Here is a 23517-nt window from a genome sequence, read left to right on the forward strand (position 1 = left end):
TTCTTTTGGAAGCAGCATCCAAAGCCTAGAAATGCTACTAACATTACACAAGAACCTAAACAGATATATGCAGATTGCTTGGATAGTGTTTTGGTTTCATTTTAAGTCAGAATCAATATAGACATGTTTTCATTACTTCTATAAAAGCTATGACTTATCAACAATGTGTCTTGTAACATTTATGATTTGTAAGATCTATAAACCTGTCTCTCATACATGTGACATTTTTTGTTGTAATTCTAGGAATGATGAGGACTGGAAGGAATGCCCTGATTATATCACCGCAGGAGAAAATAGCTGTTATTTCAATACATCCTACACCTCTATTTGGATACCATATTGTGTTAAGCTTGCCAATAAAGACAAAGTATTTGATGAAAAATGTTTCAGTGTTGATGAAATAGGTATGCTTCCATTATGCATTTTCCCTCTATATTTTTATATCACAATAGACAGGATGCTGTAAGCTTTTGTATTACACACACTGGGTTTAAATTTTCCTTTTCTGCAAGGTTAGTTTCTTAAAAATACAGTATGTAGGAAGAGATTTGGGTTTGTAATGTATGTAATGTGATCCACACCAGAAAATACTGCCCAGACTGCAAGAAAATTAAAAGGATGAAAACAAATACCTGTTTCCTCTTTAAGAATACCAGTGGTCTCTTAAATGTGTGCAGATGAGTTTGCCTGTGCTGGGTCCTAACACCCTTGTTCTGTGTGAGCAAGGATGGCTTTCAAAATCTTGATACTTGAAAGTTCTGGAGCTAAACAGTTTTTTTGTTCCTGAATCAATGCTAATCAACTGAATCAGGATGTTCAGCATTTCTCAGCTAGAATATATAGGGTTTATATTTAAATTTTTATGCATATGTATTGTATATTCTATTTATTGCGATATGAATTATGACTGTCTGAGACTTTTTAAATGTTATTGCTTGTTCAGAGCAGTGATGTGTTTATACACAATTAATTTATTCCTGCAAGTGACTATAATACCTGCTGCTTTCTTTTCTTCAGCTGAACAAACTTAGCTTAATTTTTCAGTTTATATTGGTTACTAAATATTTAATTTGTCTTTCTGTGCTACTCCAATTATTGTTTTTATTTCTAGTGAGAAGTCTAAATTTTAATGGAGAATTGTTTATGTCTCAATCTTTTATGAGCTACTATTGGAAAATGTAGTGTCATAAGTAATACATCTTTAGTCTCCTTATTAGTCACTCAGGTGAGATTTCTGCTGAGCCTGTTTACCACCAATGGCAGGGTGCCTTCATGTTACCAAACTTGTAGTGACTTTGTCATTGACTTATAGGCTTAGATTTTAATCAGAAAATATGTGGTTAATATGCTTTTTTAGTCCCGAAATCATTTAACAGTGTGTAGTAGGAATGATCATGTCACATTGAAAACTCGCTGTTTTATTCCAAATACTCTGTTTAAACAGTACTACCTGATCCCCCTGTCCACCTTAACTGGACTCTGCTAAATACTAGTCAGACTGGGATCCATGGGGATATTCAAGTAAGATGGGATCCACCACCAACAGCAGATGTTCAGAAGGGATGGATTACTCTGGAGTATGAATTGCAGTACAAAGAAGTTAATGAGACAAAATGGAAGGAGGTATGAAGTAAATATTTATTATACAGTAGTCATAATACAGTGCAGGCTTGTTCTGTCCCTGGTATGAAAAGTAACAGGTTTATGACTGCTACTAAGATGATACCTTAAGTCTTCAATAATATGCCCATATTCTCCTGAAGTTTTCCAGGAAACGTTGTAACTTCGTCAAGATAGTTGGCACATGGAATAATAATAACAAACCCTGAATTCCCTGTGTTAGATTAGGAAATACAGCAATAGTTAGATAAATACAGACTTTTTTCAAAGATAAAATATTGGTTTGATACAATAAGCAAATAAAAATAATGAAACATACATAAGACATAGCAGGCAGCAATGGGAAATTTGTGACTGTATATATTGCCCCATTAAAAAAAAATATCTATATCTATAGCCAAAATATTTTAAGTTTTCTTTTTGAAACCACTTCACTTCGTATGTAGTTAGTTTTGCTGCTACAGGAAAGAAATTGTATCCAGCTTTCCTGAATGCACAGGCTAAGCAGCAGCCTGTAGGGGCATGTTTGCAGATGGAGAACTCTTCCTGAATACCAGTACAGTGTAGTAAGAAGAAAGCAGAGCAGAACTGGCAGAAGAAATGCAGATAATACTGTTATCAATTTGTCTTAATCTACAAAAGGCAAGTTTACCAATTGAAACATAGTCAAACTAGTTTGCTTGCCTTCATCTGTGAAAGACCTTGGACCCCTTCTTGCCTCTGACCCTTCTCAATGTCTGCATTTTATGTTTATCCTACTCCTTCTTAGTAAGTCTACAGTCAAACAGGCCTATTTTCTCTTTAACTTTCTGCTAATACTTGCCTGAATTTCCCTCTATACTGGTTTAAATTATACGTACTGTACAGCCTCTGTACTTTAAATCCTACAAAATCAGTTAAGTTTAGGCAGTGAATCCATACGCCTTAAGAACTTGAAAATCAGCAGAGCATTTATGGGATTTAGAAAAGCAGGTGGCAATACAGATACCTCTTTAAATATTTGTCATTTCTTTTAAGCCTTTAGGCATCAATAGTGTAAATACCTCAATAAAGCTCCATTCTTGCTTCAGTACCATCAATAATTCCAGCATGCCTTGAGAATAGTTCTTATCAAGAGAGCAAAGGTGTGAAGATCAGTGTATCTTCCTTCAGAAAAAATAAGGAATTGCTGAATTCTGTACTTGCCTCAAGAAAAATAGTACTATAGATTATGTTGCACTGCAGCTGTGTATATTGCATGTTACTGAGCCTTTCAGTTTAAAAGCACAAACATGGCATAATTCCCTGAGACACTATCAAGGTACAAAAGAGGATTTTCTGAACAAAATTTTTGTCTGAACCAAGACAATGGCAAAACTCTGAGTAGCAGTATTGGAGCAGTGATTTCACTTTCTGTAGTCTTTGCTACAGGTATCTTCTGTAATGAATGTGAAGCAGTAAACAGATAGAACATTTATTTATACTGCTACTACTAGATTTTAACAGAAAAGATAATCTTTGACTGGCTAAATATACCATAATGTTTTGTACATAAAACCAATGCAAAATTGTTAAAAAAAATAACTTACAGTATTTAAATAGTTCTAAGTCTCCCTGTTACTGAGACTTGTTTGTAATTTTTTTAGATGTTCTGGGTTGAACCTATTCCATTCTTCATGTATATCATCCCATTTTTTTCGATCCATTTACTAATTGAAAATAGATAACTTACAAATTTAAAGAGGACTAAAACATTAATTAGTGAAGTTTTATAACAGTAAGTGGTAATGATAAGAGGATCAAAATAATTTTCTGAGAAACTTCCTGAAAACAGTAAAATCTCCACCCACATATAGCAGGTGTTCCTGAGACAGATCCAAATGTAATTTGGCTCACAGGTGGAAAAAAATGTAATCATTGTTATTAGCTCCCTACAGGATATCTTTTTAGAATTCTACCCTCTTATCTTGAAGTGTTGCCCATTACATTCACTAGACTAAAATGGTGTCCTCTTAATGTCTATCCAAGGTTATCAGTTGTGACTAGCACTAGCTATACAGACCCTGTGTTTATCAAACGTGGTGTGAAAATTCAAATCACCTGAGCAATAGTGAAGAATGATGACTTTGTAGTGAAGTGTCTGTTTATGAAGTGCCTAAAAATGTGTGTGTGGTAGGGAAACCTGAAAGTGTAATTTTCCTTTAGTTATTTATCATATTTTAGATTGTCCCAATCTTTTGACTTACAAAAAAAACCCCAAACAACACAGACCCAGATCCACCTAATTATGTGATGAAATGGTAATCACAGCTCAGTCTTCAGTGAGGGAGGACTCTGCTGTCTCTCATTATCTTGATGAATTTTTTCTGGAAAAGCTCACTTTCACTGAGTGCACAGTGAAGTGCACTCAGCGCAGGGAACATGGAGTGCTAACTCCAGAGCTTAACACCATCAATGTGTCCATATGGCAGTGTGGCTGAGATACAGGGCTTGCAAGTTAGCAGGATAAAAACTCATCTCCCTGCACTGCATTGAATGCACAGCCCAATATCTCCATGTGTTGTGTGGATGCCCAACCCTGTCCTATGCCTCTGAACCTTTCCCTGGTAATGCCCATCTCCCAGTTTTCGTCATTTTTCTGTTGGTTAAAACCATTGCCTTGGTTGCTGTGTTACCTGTTATGCCTGAGCCAGCCTCTGCCTCTGGTGCCCTCATCCCAGCAGACACTCTCAGTGTCTCAGGGTTGCAGCTGACCAGTGATAGGCAGTTGCTCTGTGTTAACCCCCTCCTACAGCACCAGACTCATGCAGGCAGCATGGTGACACGGTCCAGCAGGACAGCAGGTTTGTCACACGTGTCTGTAGGGGGGCAGCCACAAGCATCTCTCTGTGTACAGTGACTGAACAGCATGCCCTAAGTCCAGCAACACAGCCATCTGCTTCCAAGCTCCCCTTCACATGCCTTACATGAGTTTGCTATATGCTGTCATGCATAGTTATTATCTTTTCTCTTACCTCTCTGATACGGTTTTTAATTTATTTAATCCATATGACAAATGCTATTCATCTGTTCACTTAATGCTGAACCTGCCCCCATCTATACATTTTGCTCCATCCAGGTGCCTTCCATAAAGTTGCACTAGTACATTGACATCCTGCTTGTTAATCAACTGTCTGGGCTTTAGCAACTCTTGAAATTTCAGGTACACGGCTACTGTAATCATAGAATCATAGAATCCTAGGGGTTGGAAGGGACCTCGAAAGATCATCTAGTCCAACCCCCCTGCCAGAGCAGGGTCACCTAGAGTACATCACACAGGAAGGCATCCAGGCGGGTTTTGAATGTCTCCAGCGAAGGAGACTCCACAACCTCTCTGGGCAGCCTGTTCCAGTGCTCTGTCACTCTTACAGTAAAAAAATTTTTCCTGATATTCATCTTAAAATGGTACTGTAATTATACCTCATATTTTTCAGGGCTCTAATTGAGCCCACCTTGTGCTTTTTCCAAGTGCCACCATTATTTGAGGTATATAACATTTTCTGCCGTCCAGTGTCCCTGAGAAAATCCACTAATTGTCTCACAAAAAATGATAAAAATACTAAACCAAATTAAAAAAAAAAAATAATAACAAAAAAATTTAATCTACCTGTAAAACTTTAGTATACTATTTATTTTTTACTTCATATCACAAAGTAAACTGAACTAACAAATATTGTATTCCCTTCCCAACACTTCCAAGCTGGATAGTCTTGACATGTTAAAAACCTCAGTGGTATAGAGCAATGGTCCTCCACATGCTTAACCACTAGCTCAGAAAAGCAGACTGTCTGGGATCACTGCCTTCTCCAAAATCTGACTGGTTGTTTCATGGAACACTCAAGTCAGGAACCACCAGGGATGAGAGAACTCCACAGATCGTAATTACCAACAGAATGTGTCTCAAGTTTAGATTATGCAACTGCAGTGATTATAGGATTATTGTTGAAGCTTTCTTCAAATCCTCAGTGGCTGCTCCTTTCCAGGTGTTTTAATTCCTAGCCCACAATGACTTTGCCAGTATTATTCTTGATTCTGAAGTAGAAGTAGAATATAACATCTGCCACATGGATTTCTAGTTTGAGCACATTTCCTTATTTTTACATACTTTTTGCTGGGCTGTTGGAGATAAAATACATACTCTTAGAGGAGTAATAGAAGAAGAGAGAGATTTCACGTAAGACCAGTAATGTAACTTCCTACGTAGTTTTCTATGCAGTAATATCTAACTGTGTTGCAGTTAATACTTAGTATAGAACTTGTAAGACTGTCAATCTGATGCCAACTCTCCCAGGGTCTCCATTGTCATATTTTACATATAGTTGAATATTTGAAAGCTATGCAATGTTCCCCAAATAAATACATTTGTAAGATGCAACACATCTGATTAGAAAGCCTTTACATAATTTTTCTTTTAAAAATTAATTCGGTAGTGGACATTGCACTGGTTTTAAGACTCTGATGTTGTTTTAACAAGGTTTCTGGCCTTGTGAAGTCAGTAATATTGTGTTAGAACCGTTAAAAGGATTTACATCTTGTTGCAGTCAGTGGGAGATGTTCACACCACCTACTTAAGGCACGTAACTGGGGAAGCTGCCTTTCTTTACTGACTGTGTTTACAGAGAACTTGGATTCTCCTCTTTTGGTCCCCTGGATCACAGCAAAGCCTGATGGGTAGTGAGTGAAAAGTAAATGGTGTGAATTTTCTCTGAACTCTTCTTGTGGTATCTTACAGTATCCAAGTAGCAAAAAAACTTCAAATATTTATTTCTTAAATCAAGAAGCATTCTAAAACTGCCAGTACAACTCCAACAAATCACAATCCTTCTGTCTTTACAGTTAGAACCCACGCTCTCAACAGTGGTTCCACTGTACTCTCTGAAGATGGGAAGAGATTATGAGATACGAGTCCGATCAAGACAACGTACCTCTGAAAAATTTGGGGAGTTCAGTGAAATCATTTATGTATCATTTTCTCAAATAGGAGTTGAATTTGTTCATTGTGCTGAAGGTAAATAAGCAAAATGCAGCAAAATGCTTTTATAACCATGCTGCCTTTTTGTCTTTCCGGTGTTGTTTATTTTTTTCTCATTACTGTTAATGTGTGCTTTATTAGATTCAGTCTACTACGTGAACAATGCTTGGTGAGATTTGAGAATGGACAAGTTGCCTATACAACTCCAGGGAGTAAGCTCAGCAAGACTCTTTCACACCTCATGAGAGAGCAAAAAAAAGCAGATAGCTTTAAGAATCCAAAATAATAACTGCAGTTGCACATCTTATAGAGCTTAAAATACAGCCAAATATCATCTAAAATGAGCACTCCAGTAGTGAAGAAATGTCACTTCTACTGAAGTGTTATACTGCTGGCTAAGTTTGTTATCAGAGTGATGTGCTTTTCTGATATGCCCAATACTATGAAGGACAGTGAGTGTTTTTCTGATTCTTACTTCTGTCTTTTACTTGTTTTTAAAGGGCTGGTAAAGACAGAAGAAGCAGCAGCCATTGAGCGCCACATTTTTTCTATTTAAAGAATGAGACAGTGCCTTTTCCTAAAGCATTCTCACGTCTAAGCAACTTAACTCTTCAAAATATGAGCTCTTCAGCAAATTATTTTAATAAGCTGCTTCATTTCTTCTTCCAAGGCATTAGTGAAGATGTTAAACCACCTATAACTCTTTCAAAAACTTGCTAGATTCCCCTTTTTAACTCTCCGTATTACTAGTTTTTCATTCCTGGTTTATATGAACTGCTAATCTTCTGGACATGTTGCATTATCTTATTAACCCCAGCTGCATTAAGTTATTCAGCTTTTAATATGAAGAAAATTAAAATACTGTGAAAATCTGAAGCCATCCTACAAGCAGTTTTCTTCAGTCACTACAACTCAGATTCTGCAAGTTGATCCATATCCATACATCTCACACAGCAGCAGTGATCTGATTGGATTGAGCGTTTATTCTTGCTGGTTTTTTGTCACCTTTAGGAACACAGAATGAAAACTTAAATTTTCTGTGTATTAAAAATATGAAGTAGTGAACTTCAATAGTTGTAACTTTTTGAAGCAGCTGGACATTCACGGGTCTTACTGACATGACAAGGAGTTGCAGGTTCTCCATTAAACTAGGGAGAGGAGAGGAGAGGAGAGGAGAGGAGAGGAGAGGAGAGGAGAGGAGAGGAGAGGAGAGCATGCCTATGATTTAGTATGCTATTAATAATGTTCCCCCAACAAACAGTAGCATTATGTGCCATCAGGACTACTGCTAGTGTGTTCCAAGCAGGCAGCATATTCCTCATTGCTGGTTTTGCCACATATATTGTCTATACTAAGATCTTACTTATATTTAAAAACCAGTGTGCAAGAGATCTGAGTGGACTCACAAATGCAGTATGGAAACTATTGAAAACAAAAGGTTATGTTTATTTCTGCCACACACAGAACTTTCACATTTAAGTAACCAAAAATTCTCCTATCAGTTTTCACCACACTGGAATCCTCCAGCAGTGGAAGAAAAGGTTGGAAATTAAAGGTGCAGCTGAGATGCAGATTCCTGCTAACATGTTTTTGTTCTCTTGTTTCAGAAATTGAGTTTCCACGGTTCTTAGTTATTATCTTCGGATCATGTGTGCTGGCCATAACAGTGATCTTAATCCTACTGTCTAAACAACCAAGGTAGAGAGTTTTTATTTGTTACATTTTATGTACTTGTAGCCTAAAAAATAAGGTTCTTCAATGGTTTCAAACCTAGGAGACTAGAAACTCTTTTGAGGCTTGTTATCCATTCTCATGGGCTACATTGGTGCTGCCATATTTATGTGATGGGCCTCCAGCATCTGATTATGTTGACAGCTCCTTTTCCTTTTGGATTTCAAAACATTTTATTCTACAGTATTTACATGGTTAATTTACTTAGGCTTTGAAGGGGATTGGTTTTGTAAATACTGTTTTTATCTATGTACAGTTAGCAAGTTTCACACAAACACGTCTGTATACATTTTTGTTCTTAGACTATTGCGCTAGTAGCTGACTAATTCTTCATCAACTGAAGGGAAAGAGCTTGAGTCACAGGGGAGCATTTGGTCTCTGTGGATAGACTGCAGCGCCTATAAACAACAGGAATAAAACAAAACAATGCACCAGACTGTGTCATTTATAAAAATGAAACAATGACACATATGTCTAAAAATGACAAAATGGTCGCAAAGTGAATTCATCCTCTAGTGTGTGTGTTCAGGGCTAGTTTTTGGCAGAATAATTCATCTTGGATGTCATACCAGTACTGTCTTAGACTGTGGAGCAACACCATGCTCAAGTCCGAGTGCACGCATGCACGTTGTCAGTGGTCATGTATGTACACTTCAGAAATTAACACTGAGGTGTTTTGCAAATACCAGCGTAAGGACAAGTCATCAAAATGAAAACAAGATGGTGCAGTTGGAGCATCTCTAAAAAAATCGTTTAGGGAAACAGCACTATGCTTTGGCATTTTCATTTCAGGAAGCTGCCTCCTGCAGTAGCATCCCAGTTCCAGAGTTAAGAGCAAGGCTCTTACAATGCATGACAAAGGCTTGATGTGTCAAAATGGGGCAAGAAGAATTTGCATGAGGGACCAGGAGCTCCCTAAGACCAGCACACTGAGCAAAGAGTGGTTTGGTCACAGAAGATGCTGAGAGCTGAAGGATGTCTCTGATCAGAGCCTATAGATATCTTTCATGCAAATCATGACTGCTGGAGGAGGCTTCTCTCCACTGTGGATCCTTCGTCTGAAAAGTTTCTCTGGACCTGTGGGCATACACCCTTTCCTTCAAACTGGTGCACATAGTGCTGGGAGTGGCAATATATTCCTCAGAGGAACAGGCTGCATAGATTTTCCATAACACAGAATATGCAGGCTTAGTTTCCTCCTGCTTCTGAAATTATACCAAATTGTATTTTCCTCAATTCTGATCTGACAAGATCTGAATCAGTCTCCCTAGGACAGGGACCATACGGTTAGGCCATACTCTTTTAAAAAAAGAGTTGAGAGATGCAGGTTTGAATTACGCAATGCTAAGAAAGGAGCAGAGCATAGTTCTCCTTCCCAAAGTACATATCCAGGCAGTGAGTGGTAAAATCCTTTGTCTGTTTTGTTAGCTCATTTGTGGATTCAACTGTAAGTGCAAATCATAAACTGGTACCCTTAGAGCCCAGCCAGTGCACAGCTAACAGCCCCTCCAGGGATTAGGTGGAAAATTGCTGGATTTCTGGCTCTCACTGAGGCTTGCTGGGCAAAACTTTGAGGGTCTGCCAAAACCAAGAACAGCTAGAGAATCTGAGCCCTCCATAGTTAAGCAGAACATGCCTAAATTTCTCTAGTACTTCTTAAGACTTCTCTGATCCTCTCTGGACCTCACCAAGGCCACTAACAATGCAGCAAAACTAACATTTGGATTTAGATCTACCATTTTCACAGTTTACTTTCTAAAATAGGCAAGTAGCCCAGTATAAAGAGAAAGCTGAATTTTCCTGTTGGGAACTACAGATTATCTGCTTGCAAAACATAAATAAGGAAAGTAAAACGGAAGAGATAGGCATGACTTGCTGTTGCTGGATTATTATTAATGGAAAATGATCCTTTGATTTGAGTTTTCTTCTTTTTTTTTGTCCCTTTTTTTTTTTTTTTTGGCCCTTTCTCTACAGGGTAAAACCCTGTCATTATTATATATTACTTGTTCTGTTAATTATTAAAAAAAAGAAGTGTCATAGACATGGCAAAATACTAGCCTAAGTTTTTGCTGTTGTGTTTCTGTTTTATTTGTTCTAAAGTAATTCACTCTTTTCAACAACTCCCTTATTTTGTTCCCCTATTTAAATTTATTTGGATTACATAAAACTACTGTGTCTCTGGAAAAAAAATTGGGGGAGTCGTCCTGCACACTGAGGCTTGTGTCAGGTTTCTTTGAAAATTGTGTAAAAAGGGAAACTATTGACAGATCTCTAGGAATTTACTCTTTCTGTAGAGCATTAAATTGTTAAAGACTGGAATCCAAAATGGATTTCCACATAAATGTGTGTGACTTCAACAAGGAAGTCTGCAGAAAACTTGGGGTTTTGAATCTTCAAACATTTCAGCTTTGAAAAATTAAGTATCAACACAACCTAAGGCTCTCTTCTTTGTATCTTCCTCAAAAAGGATCACTGTTGATTAAAAACTCATTCATTTTTTTTCCAGGTTAAAAATGCTGATTTTTCCTCCTGTACCAGTTCCAAAGATTAAAGGGATTGACTCAGATCTCTTGAAGGTAATATTGTCCTCTAAAATCTACAGTGGGAATCATGGTATAGGCAGGTGCCAATTGTTGTCCCAGGCAGTACATTTTTTACAACAAGGAGGTTGGGTTGCCACAGCCTTAGTTTTCATAAATTATTCTTTAAAACCTTGCAATTATTACATCAGCTGCAATTACCTTTCCTTAAGTTAACATAATAAAAAGCCCAAGTATTTTTATTATTTCCTGTATAACTTTTTTTTTTTTGCTTTATAGAAAGGAAAACTTGATGAAGTGAGCTCCATCTTAGCCAGCCATGACAACTACAAGACACAGCTATACAGTGATGATTTGTGGGTTGAGTTTATTGAGTTGGACATAGAAGACCCAGATGAAAAGAAGAGAGTCTCAGATACTGACAGGCTCCTGAGTGAAGATCATCTGAAATCACATAGTTGCTTGGGAGCAAAGGATGATGACTCTGGACTGGCCAGTTGTTGTGAACCAGATATTCCAGAGACAGATTTCAGTGCAAGCGACACATGTGATGCCATCTCTGATATTGATCAGTTCAAAAAGGTCACCGAAAAAGAAGAGGATCTCTTGTGCCTTGATAGAAAAGAAAATGATGAGTCCCTTCCAAGCGTTGCCAACACAGACGCCCAACAGCCGCGTGTGAGCGCTCGGTCTGACAACAGCCAGCCGTGGCCACCTTTTGCAGGCAGCACTAACTCAGCCGGTCCATCGGTCCATACCCAGCTGAGTAACCAGAACACACTGACAACTACTGACTTTTACGCGCAAGTGAGCGATATTACTCCAGCCGGACGTGTTGTACTTTCACCAGGGAAGAAATCCAAGATAGGGAGAGCACAGTGTGAAGGCTGCATGGAACAAAACTTCACCATGGACAGCGCCTACTTCTGTGAGGCAGATGTGAAAAAATGTATTGCTGTGACTTCCCACGAAGAGGAGGAGCCGCGCGTTCAGGAGCAAAGCTTTATCGAGGATGCTTACTTCACCACAGAGAGCCTTACCACTACCGGTATCAACCTTGGAGCTTCAGCAGCCGAAGTTCAAGCCCCAAGTTCAGAGATGCCTGTCCCAGACTATACGTCCATTCATATTGTTCACTCTCCACAAGGCCTTGTGCTCAATGCAACTGCACTGCCTGTGCCAGACAAGGAATTCAACCTGTCCTGTGGCTATGTGAGCACAGACCAGCTGAACAAAATGATGCCGTAGCTCTTCTTTGACTAGGTGTGCGCAGTGTTTCACAGCAGAGGGTCAGCTCAGGCTTGTATGCTGAAACCAAAATGAAGTCTAAAAGTTTCTCGTGGTTCTTAAAATTCTGTCTGAAATGTTGCAACATAAAATATTCATCACAATATTCCTATTGTGTTCTGTAAATATTATCTATTAATTTGTCTTGAGACTGTTCTACTAGCAGTGGCTGTCTTGTTCTTGTGGGTGTTGATTTTTGTGATACTAAACATTGAAATTACTATGTTTAATGTACAGTAAATCATGCTTTTTGATAAAGCTAAAAATTATGTGGTTTAAAGACTAAGAATTTAGTAGAAACTTAGAAACTGTGCTGTTGGCAGAGATCTTTGTATCAGTAATTGGGAACTGAACATACAGGTTAAAAAATTAAAGTAGGTTGAATAAATAAAACATCTATTTTGATTTATACAAATTAATAACATATATTTTAATATTTTAGTCACAAAAACCTATTTTCTATTAAACTACACACTGTAATTAAATTAGAATGACCCACCTAAGGAATGTAATTGCTGCAATCTTAAAAAGTTTTCTGTTTTGTAAAAGTTTTGTCCGGAGTACAAAGAAAAAATAGATTTTTACAGAGCTATTTTATATCTCCAAAGAAACCCATAAAGTTTGAAATATTGTAGAAACTTAAAGTAACTGATTCTATTACTTTCTTATGATAACTAATACAGAAATACACATTCAATTTGAAGTTTTGTAGAGAACTTTCAAATATACAAAATATTTGGGCAAATTATTGTGTTGTTCATCAGATTCTAGTTAATGCTAATACTACATTTTTTATAAGCAAAATTTTCTTGACCACAGTATTAAACAGTGTGCAACTACACTTTCACTGAAAATTTTTAAGAACATATGAATAAGCTCTGGTGACTTAGCAGCATAATCTCTTCACATTTGACCAACTTCTGAAGCCCTCCTAAAACCAAAGGAATCATGACATTTTTTAATTTGCACGACATAACGTCCTGATTTTAAAAAATAAAATAAGGACTTCAGGAGTTAGCCAGCAGTTAATTTTTAAAGATATAACAGGATTAATAGACTTCAGTGGAACAAGGGGATTGAATACAGTTTTATTCAAATGTCTTTTTTTGTTTTTCCAGCCTAACAGCATCTCCTCTGACCAGGTTAGGCAGACATTCAGAAGTGAAAGGGGAGAAAACTTAAACTCAGTGGGAAAGCTCTCTTTGTTCTTAATTATGTTAAGAACTTGACTGAGCTTTGCAATTGCTGCTAATGCTTTAGAAGTTACCTTCCCAGGCCACAGTTTCAACATAGCAGGGTTCTTCTAAGAATCTAGGATTCTTAGAAAGCAATTAGGGATGTTAATTTCTTTTCTCTGGCCTGAACAGAAGTGTCTGAAGTGCAGCGAATGCAGGTCTTGCTCATAATGTCTCCCACTGAACTCTGTGATGCTCTCTTTGTGACCAAGGGCTACAGGACTGGACCCAACTCTTGGATGGGATTTTTAAGTTTAGCACGTACTTTATGGTAAATGTGCATTAGATATTCTGCTAATTTGCTGCTATATTCTTCTAACAGCTACATTATTTAGTTTCATATAAAATTTCATAGATGGTAGACACTAATGCAAGTAATGCCTATGTGTGTGTTTGGAAGAAGTTTCTTACTCTGTTTCTATTGCCAAAAATAGTTAAATACCTCAATCAAACTCAGAATGTCGTTTTGGTACTTTACTGGTCACATAAGCCATTATACGCTGGTCAGAAGATGTGTCTTTCAGTTTCTATTTAACTTTCCTTATGTCAGTGTTTTGTTTGTTTTTTTCTCCAAGTTTAATAAATGTATTGTCTTTGACCTGCCCTGACCCAATGTGTTTTACTGCAGATAACCCATTTTTAATGGAAAACCTGGGTTTTACTGGGATAGATCAAGCATTTCTTATTTAATGAAGTAGAATGCAGCTTTCCTTAGGGTAGAAGCAATGCCTAATGAGATCGGTGTTTTCACTGAATGATGTGTTTATAGTTAAAATTAGAAGCAAGGAGCTACATTTATAGATGGAGATAGGACCTGCTTTACCCAGAACTGGCCAAGACGTGTTACTGATACAGCAGACCAGTTTAACTTTGGCTGGAATAGCCTGCGGTTGCAAATAATAAGCTGCACTATTTCAAGATTTATACCTACAGCTGAATCCACATATCAGATACCCTGACAAACCTCAGTAGTTATTTGTAGTGATAGTTAAAGTCTGAAATGTCAGGTAGCCTGTCTCTATGGAAAATGCTGTATCTTCAGCATCTCCCAGTGTATAACTTCGTGATGTTCTACTGCCTCTCTTCTCTCTCTAGAGGGAGGGAGGGAGCTGTTGAAGAAATCCAACCAGACAAGGATAATGCCTCTCAGGGGAATCAGGGTGTGATTCAGTGCCCCTGCAGAGAAGCCCAGTATCATTTAAGGTATGTAATGGGGCTTCCAGGTGCTGGTCCAGAGCAGCACAGGACTTGTGTAGATCCCGTCTTATCTAAAAGACTGAACGATGGTATATGCCCATGTTTTGGCAGTGGAAGAAAACAGGCCCAGGAGTGTATGTATCTGTGTCAGCCAGGACTAAGTCACCATTACAGTTAATAGTCTATAGAGCTATTTTGCTGATCAGATTTAGCTGTCTGATTTAGGTGAGCTGATTAGGCCTCTCCACTCTTCAAACTAGCGTGGGAGCATGTACATCTTGCTCACATTCAGACACCAAATATATTTGTTAATTAAGGCATCTTGATGCTGATGTGAATTTCACCTTAGCTGACCCATTGAATAAGGAAAGCCAGAAAGGGGCATTGGTGTTCTCTTGTGGTTTATACTGTCTATAGAAGCAACTTCCATCTGTAGAACTCAATGCAAATGAACTATCACGATGAATAAATAGGCTTACTTATACCTCCTGCTTGAAGAACTAAGCTTCAGAAGGCTTATGACTTTTGCAAGGCTCTAAAAATACCTGAGCTCCAGCAGGAGTTGAAGGATTCTCAGCTGGACTTCAAGAAATGGCAGTGAAGACAGTGGTTCACCTCTGCCACGTAGGGAACTTAAGCTTCCGCTACTCTCCTGTGCCAGTTCCAGTGTTCTCTGCCAATGACACTCCATGAGCTGATCCAGCTTTCTAAAACCTGAGAAAATCATGAAAGCACAGTATCTGAAGTTACCTTCTGTTGATCAATGAGTTAAACTGATTGAGCAAAGTCCCAGGTGAGCACCAGGGGAAGCGACCTGAATGGCCAAGAACAAAGGGAGGAGGAGCTAGAATGATCTTCCCTGGAGCATCATGGTGAACACAGCTCCCTCATGCAGACAATAAACTGGGAGTACAGAACTCAAGGTAGGTGTGTGTTTGCAGTGATGTTATAATTACTTCCTTTGGTACTGACTACCACCTAGGTCAGCCTATAGGGACTGTGAAAGGCCAGCTTGAGCTTCTTGCCACCTCCAGCAGCACTGCAGTCCAAGTAATCACATGCCTAATGGCTGCAGTCTGTGTACAGTTGCCACATGGGTGTTCAGAAGAGAAATCCAAATGTCAGACTTGTGGTTGTTTCTGAACTTTACACTTAATAATGGCAATCTGCTGTTTTCCTACATAACACAGGAACCTATTATTTCAAGACAGGATGCACTTGCCAGATACAGAAAAGCTTATTACATGGTTGCAAAGCAACCTTTTTATTTACTTACACCTTTTATTTGAAGTGGGGGAAAATATATCTGTGCTCTGCAGAAAGAGCCTCTGGACCAGTAATTTTTTATCTTCCCTCTTACTCACATTGAGAAATAATGCTACATAATGTCCCAATGCCAGGCACATCAGTCAATGTAAAAATTATAGGACAGACTCTTTTAGAAATGCCTAGTAAAATTGTACTTTCCAAATTTAATCAATAGCTAAAATGTACAAGGTGAATAGAAGCAGGCACCACAGAGGGACACTATAAGCAAGGAGTATTTTTGTGGTAAACCCAGTAACTTTCACTGCATTGAAGCTTCTGGCATGTCAACCGGCCACCCTTGTTCCCATTCTTGGAATGACTTCTGACTCATATATTGCCTGGCAGGAGCTAGTCTATATGAATATCTGTATTTGGAAAACATGTTGCTTCTCAAAAGCAAGGAGGACTCAACTTGCTCTGCTGGCTGTCTTTTGGTATCATCAAGAAACACAAGAAGCATCAAGAGTTTGGTTTTGAGCCTCTTCTCCACAAAGACAATAATAATTTTCAATGCTTCAAGTTACTGTTAAAAGAGACTGAAACAGCACCATTTATACCTGTTCCCGATAAGAAATAATTTTGTCAAACGTAATGACTTACACATCTACTCTTTACTACTTGAAATATTTTTCCTGACTTATGTTATAGGAGGTAAGATCAGGTTATGAGAACTGTTTGCTTTCCCTGAATGAAAATGAAGTCTATCAAAGCTATGGTTTGTATATCAAAATAGTAGCAGTATTAAAGAAGAGATGAGTCTTCTAGACTTGCCATGTTTTTAGAAATGCTTCAAGTGAATGATGGCAAATTTGTGTTGGGAACACCCTACTGTCCTTCACAGAAAATACAACTGCCAATGCATAAGCATAGATGTAAGAATAGGAAATAATGCTCAGGTTCAAAGAGACACTTAAAACTCTATGACATGTAGCCACAGGTACCCTTTTTTTTTCCTGCACTGAGATGTGCCATCTTAGAGGCTCATTAGCAGACACCCTGTAAAAGGGAGTGCCTGACCCAAATTGCCTGATTTGAGATGAAAATGGACAAGTTTAGAACTTATTTTTATTAAAAAAGGACAAAGAGGTAAACACTACAGAATATTACTTTTTCATTATATATTTTTCAGTTCTAATTCAGAATATCCTAGTTCACCAAGATAATAGAATGGGAAGGAATTTAACCAGCTTTTATAGCCAATTGAGGAGATAGCAGTGGATATATTTCTCTCTTGGAATGCCCAGTGTTTAAATGTAACTTTTACAGCACAATTTTTTCTTTCTGACTAGTCGTCATTAATTGCACACACAGGCAGTGCTTTAACCACCAGAGGAACTGTGCCCTCAGGCCACACAGAAGCACAATGTAGCCCAACTCCATTTCCATTATTTGTATATTACTTAAACACTCTGGCATATATTTATTGAACAAGCATTTCCTCACCTTCTCTAATCAGGGTTATTAGAGAGATTAGGCAACATTCAGAACAGATGGAAGAGAAACAATATCAGTGCTGTTGGACAGCCAAGTGCAGTGCAGCAGTTGCCCCAAGTCAGCAACTGGCAAGGTAATTAGATGTTGGTGGAGCTGTAGGAGTGGTGTGGATGACAACTCCAGTCAGTTGTAATGAAAAGCAGATGCAACTATTAAATTCAATGCATCTAGTAAATTGACACAAATGTTTGACAGGTTTAATATTTTTGCTACGGGCTTTGGTATTTCTTTCGCAGAATAGGAACTTCTTTATCCTAATATATGAAATTTAGCTGACTAATGGCACCTTAGCTTCCTGAAATTGGCCTGAGAAGGCAGAGAATCCTTCCACATCATGTTACAAATTGTGAGAGAAGACAGCTGAACTTCCCCTCCTCCAAACTGGAAGGAATAAAAGTCTGCAGAAGGCTTAGTAGAAGCAAAACCAAAGCTGAAGAGCTGACAGCTTTCTGCAGCTTCCTGTCACAGTTGGTATAAATGAGGCTTCCACCACTGTCCTTGATCTGCTTTTAAACTCATGCCAAAGGAATTAAAATCTGTTCCATAAGGGAGACCTGAACCCTAGGCATGCCAGGAAACCGATTCTTCACTTTTTTTTCTTCAGTAGCAAAATTAACAGAACATATCTTTTACGTATTTTTTTCACTTGCATATGAAACCTTATGATACCATACCAGAAAGATGTATAGAACCATACAGTGTCGGGGAACTTACTCATACTAAGTATGACTTCTGATCTACTTCACAGCAGCTATCTGCTTAGCACATGCAGTGCTACAATGTCAAGTTACAAACAAAGAAAGTACCAACCTTGTCCTTCCAAATGGAAAACTTCTTCAGGAACTGATTCTGTGGGCCAACTAAATGTACTTTGCTTGGAAGAGTAAAGCACAAGCTTGGAAAATTACAGAAGACAGCTTGATTCCTAGCAAAACTGCTGCCAAATGCATGGGTCCAATCCCTCTTCAACAGCTGTCTGAGTGCTGTATGTTTATTACTCAGAGATGCTACAATAATTATGAGAACCCTGTCCTTCATCCATGGCCTAGCTCTGTGGGATTCCTCAAGCTAAGTTTTTACCCATGTATTAGAATTCTACCTCTGTCATAGCATATTTTTTAATGGAATCAGAAAGATTTGCTAGTGCCTTGAAATGTGCAGCTCTGGGTAAGGACCTGTGTTAACTGCAGTTACATTTGTAAACTTAGAGTATTTAAAAATGTGAAATTTTACTCAAGTGTACTTCTTACAATTTGCAGAGGTAGTCAGGTGACAAGAACAGACCAGCCAAAGAGTGACCAATACTATGGAAAGCTCTAAGGTTACCAAGACTTTTGCTTTGATAGTGTAATGGCAAAGTTTGTCATTTTCTTCAGAATGTGATTAATATTAATTAGCTGATTTCTACCAACCACCAATTGATCAGTTATAACAACCTTCTGAATTTACTTCCTTGAGGAATGCATTAAAAGACTACTGAGAAGCAAAAGGCATGTTTTTAGCCTGGCACTAACAGTCTGTCATGAGTAGAAATACAAGGAAATAGAAGCCTATGTGTCTTTACAAGCTCTTGCTTCCATAGTGAAGTAAATGATGCTTTAGACACAAGCACTCCCTTCTCACAAGACTACCCACAACTGTTACACTGTTCCATAGAAGAAGGGCTACTAGTCAATGGAGGGAAAAGTAAGAAACAAAAGGAATCAAGATACTGTCCAAGTTGATCCTTCAGGCAGGATCAACAAGACAATATTTTATAATCTCGGGAAAACGTAGTCCCTAACAAAGCAGCATGTTCTTATGGGGTACTAGATGTATTTAAGAAAATATGCTCCTTGTCGGCCTGGCACATACACCCATTTGTGTGGTTTAAACACTCACTACCACCCTGATGTACTCAGCACTGGTGAGGCTGCACCTCATGTAGTGTGTTCAGTTCTGGGCCCCTCACCTGTAAGAAGGAGGTGCTGGAGCATGTCCAGAAGAGAGCCACCAAGATGGTGAAGGGCCTAGAAAACAAGTCATAGGAGGAGCAGCTGAGGGAACTGGAATTGTTCAGTTTGGAGAAAAGGAGGCTGAGGGGAGACCTCACTGCCCTCTACAGCTGCCTGAAAGGAAGTTGTAGGGAAGTGCGTGTTGGCCTCTTCTCCCACGTAAATCAATGACAGACCCAGAGGAAATGGTCTGAGGTTGCAACAGGGGAGGTTCACATTGGATATTAGGAAGAATTTCTATACTGAAAGAGTAGTCAGGCACTGAAACAGCTTGTCCAGGGAGGTGGTGGAGTCATCACTGCCAGGGGTATTCAAGAAACTCATAGAAGTGACACTTTGGGGCATGCTTTAGTGGCTGAGGCTGCGGGGTTGTTGTTTGGGGGATTTTTGTGGGTGGAGCTGGTTTGTTTGGGGTTTTTTTGTGTTGATGGTTGGATTCTTACGATATCAGAGGTCCTTTCCAACCATGTCAATTCTGTGATTTTTTTAGGAGTACAAGAAAACTAGCTCAAAAGTTCAGCATTACTTTTAAAGTAAATGCCATCCAGAATTACAAATAAACTATAAGAATATAATTGTTACGATTATGCATAAAACTGAAATTATAACATCTTGACCCAACAGTATGTAAACAGAAAGATAAAACCAATGCTAATGGGAGAGCAAAGGAATGCAGGCTAGTTTACTTAGGAAGCCAGTGGAAGCAATACAACTACTTCTCTTGACTTTGTCCTTCCTTCTGTATTGCTCTTCAACCCTAAATTCCATCAGTCTTCTTTGTCATATCCTGTTTAAACTGGACAGCATATCTACCTGTTAAACACTTCCAAGCAAAGGAAGTTTTTTTTGTGTGCTTGAAGGACATGGTTGGAATGCTGACATGTCTGCAGTATAAATCTGTTAAGGAGAAAATTATTCTAGTGACTTCAAGTTTTACAAAAGCAAATAATCAAAATCAGCCATGTATTTTTGTGAAATTGTGTTCTCACTGAAACTGCCTCTAAGAGGTTGATATTGATACACTCTAACCAAGAACACTTGACTGCTGAAGAACTCGGGACATAAGAATATCTGAATCTGTCTGCGTGCATGTAGACACTTTCTTCCCTGTAGCGTAGATTAAACTTTTGCATTAATGTATTTCAATTATTTAGTCTAGCTAGGCATGGGTACATATGTATATGCTTGAGAAAACCGAAATGAGGTCAACATAAATAAGCATCTGTGTCAGACAAAGAGAAACAACCTGTGCTACAAAATAATGTTTTCACTCCTGCTTGGGTGATGGTTGAGACTTCTAAAACAAAAATACTGTTCTGTCAAGCTAAATGACTGCAAAGGTCTCTTAGGCTCTAATGACAAATGAGGGGCTTTTTTCCTCTTGGAAACAGCACGTACCAGTCTGTCTATGCAACAAAATGCTGGAACATGCTGTCTACCTTCAATACCATATGGCTAAATATTTTATTAAACGTTACCTTGCAGAGGAACACAGGCTATTCCAGACAAAGACTTGCAGACAGCATGTTACAGTGAGCCAGTTTTCCAACTGTAGTATTTTATAGAAAGTTATTTCAGAAGGCAACCAAAGCCATTTTAAGTTGAGCAGGTGGTACAGATAACACATAAGACTGCATGATTTTCAGATCTGATCCTCACAGCTCCTGGAGAGTACAAAATCCTGGTTTTCAAGGAGTCACAGAATGATACACATTTTAGGAGAGTCTAATTCCAATTTACCTAGTGTTTACCTAACTTTGCCTATAATGTTCTAATATCTTTAGCTCATCCTGCATCACAAAACACTCCTGTTGAGATTACAAGAACATGGAATCCCTATAAGCAACACGAGAAATTCGGTGCTTGCCAATGTCCAGTTACAAACAATTAAAGTTGTATTTTGACATATAATGTCAATGCTAATGCTACCCCATCATTTTTTCAATTACTGAAGCTGCAAAACAAAGATAAGGTCATCCTTTGCCAAACAAAAAGGCAAGAAATGGAAGAAATAAATACTTGGTGGAAGAACATTTCTGTTCTGTTTCTGGACAAAACAACAGCTCAAGCACATGCACAAGTGGTCTTTTATGTTGTTTGATGGCTCCAAGAATGAGGATAAGGTGACATAGGTAGTCTTTGGTTGTTTAGGTTTTTGGGTTTTTTTCAAAAACCTCCCACTCCAAAACTAAGGTAACAAACATGCACGAGTGATGGTAGCATGCAGTAACTTTTTACTGAAGCTACTTTAATAATTACATATATTGTTTTAAAATATGTATTGGCCTATACATATATATTTATTTATGTATTTAAATGTTTTCTATTGTATTAACCTACTTAATAAACATGTATTCTGTATGTATTTGTGTGTTTTCATACTTTGCACAAATATAGAACATTCTGGAGAACACAACACAAATGAGTGCTTCTATAGCAAAAAGCCCACCTGATGAGCAGCATTCATCTCCTAAACCAGAAAAATAAATCCCTTTAGCAAGAGGAATACAACACAGCAAATAGTATGCTGGTGCCCAAGATCCAAGATGGTACAATTTATCTATCCGTCTTACTAAACAACTCTGCAGCCTGACACTATAGTGTGGTAAACACTGTGATGAGTGCTCTAATAGTGCAGAGCAGGTTAGAACCTGTGCTCTTCCTTCCATGTGCCCTTTGGAGTAAGAGGAAAACATCAGTTTTGTAAACTGAGTTGCATCTTGCAAACCTTAACTCTGTAAATTTAGCTGACACCTTCCTCTGATGTGGCTGGAGCTATAAAAGACTGTAAAAATGTAATAATAACATGAATGTAATTTAAAAGTTACCCAAGGCTATGTCTAATGATGAGATTTTAAACATAGGCAGATTATCCTGGTTTGTGAGAGACAGAATAAGAAATATGGCTGGGATGATCATGTCATCGGTCTTTGGCATAGAAGTTTCTCTTACAGTGATGTTCTTAATGAAAATAAAAAGCATTTTTTGTTTTACATTATAAACCTTCTGTAGATTGTACTGTGGTAAATTAGCATCACCCAACTACCTGCCTGTTCTGGCCATAAGAGACCTTCCACTTGCCTCATGCACAGTGCACGTCAGACATTCTTCAGTGAGACTGGATAACTGTCTTGAAAGAGAAGTTACTACCCTACAAAAAAGGCAAAAAATTAGAATGAACTCTAAATGAACTCTAAATGAACTGCATTTTTCCCTTGAAGTCTTTTTTCTGCATTTTTTTTCTCAGTCTGCTCATAGTAATCCCCTTCCCAGTAGTTAAGTGATGTATTTACGTATGGGTCATTTAGTATTGTATTATTGCAAATATAACATATGGCCACAGGGCAACACTTTTGCTTAACCATGAGAACTGGATTTCAGTCTTCATTCCCTGCCTTCCTGTGAATGTAATCTACAAAATGAAACCACCACTAAAGAATTAACTCAAAAAACAGTCCATGCAATACTCTGTGCCTTAGAATCCTCACCACTCAGACTTTGTCAAGAGTTTTTCATCTTTATAGCAGTCAACAGTGATTGTGCACATTTTTCTGGTTCAAAGATGAGCACTTACTGCTGTTACACTTCACTTTGGCTAAAACACTGATCTTGTCCTCTCTAACAATAACTTTCTTAAACTTGGAATTTTTTTCTTTAGGTACCTTATCTTTTGAACAGGTTTTTAGTGGTGCTGCAGTTCACAATGACAACTGAAAGCGTGTAACAGATTTTGTAAAAATTGGTTGGCAAAGCAGGGAAAGTGAGCTAGAAAACACAAACATCATACACTGAGTTCCCTGAGACATGACAGTAGTACCCCTTTCCCTTCTAGTAATTCATCAAGACACACTTGGCAATGTGTCCTTTCCCCATTTGAATCTCAGCTGCAGATCTTCTATCCAGAAAAATTATTTTCATCACTTTTTCTATCTTGATGTCCCACTGGACCCCAACCCACAGACATTCTGGTAAAACAGTTGCCTGCAAATAGCATTTGTGACCATGACTGACATTTCTCTGGACATTCTCAGGCATGAAGGCTCCTTCCTGCTCCCATGGTTTCTGATTTGCTGAGCAGCCAGTTCTGCTCTTGAGGACAGATGCAACAAGCCTTCAAGATG

General features: G+C 38.3%; 1 protein-coding gene across 3 annotated transcripts in view; it reads left to right on the forward strand.

Moving 5' to 3' along the window:
- Positions 1 to 14001, forward strand: part of GHR (growth hormone receptor) — a 137907-nt gene extending 123906 nt beyond the window's left edge. For all 3 annotated transcript variants that reach the window (XM_051641913.1, XM_051641912.1, XM_051641911.1), the window contains 6 exons: positions 244 to 404; positions 1445 to 1623; positions 6475 to 6646; positions 8218 to 8308; positions 10848 to 10917; positions 11161 to 14001. In XM_051641913.1, the coding sequence (XP_051497873.1) occupies positions 244 to 404; positions 1445 to 1623; positions 6475 to 6646; positions 8218 to 8308; positions 10848 to 10917; positions 11161 to 12129 (1642 nt within the window). In that variant the 3' untranslated portion in view covers positions 12130 to 14001. The remainder of the gene's footprint in view (positions 1 to 243; positions 405 to 1444; positions 1624 to 6474; positions 6647 to 8217; positions 8309 to 10847; positions 10918 to 11160) is intronic.
- Positions 14002 to 23517: the final 9516 nt, after the last annotated feature.

Source organism: Apus apus, chromosome Z (genome assembly GCF_020740795.1).
Source record: "Apus apus isolate bApuApu2 chromosome Z, bApuApu2.pri.cur, whole genome shotgun sequence".
NCBI classification, from domain to species: Eukaryota; Metazoa; Chordata; class Aves; order Apodiformes; family Apodidae; genus Apus; species Apus apus.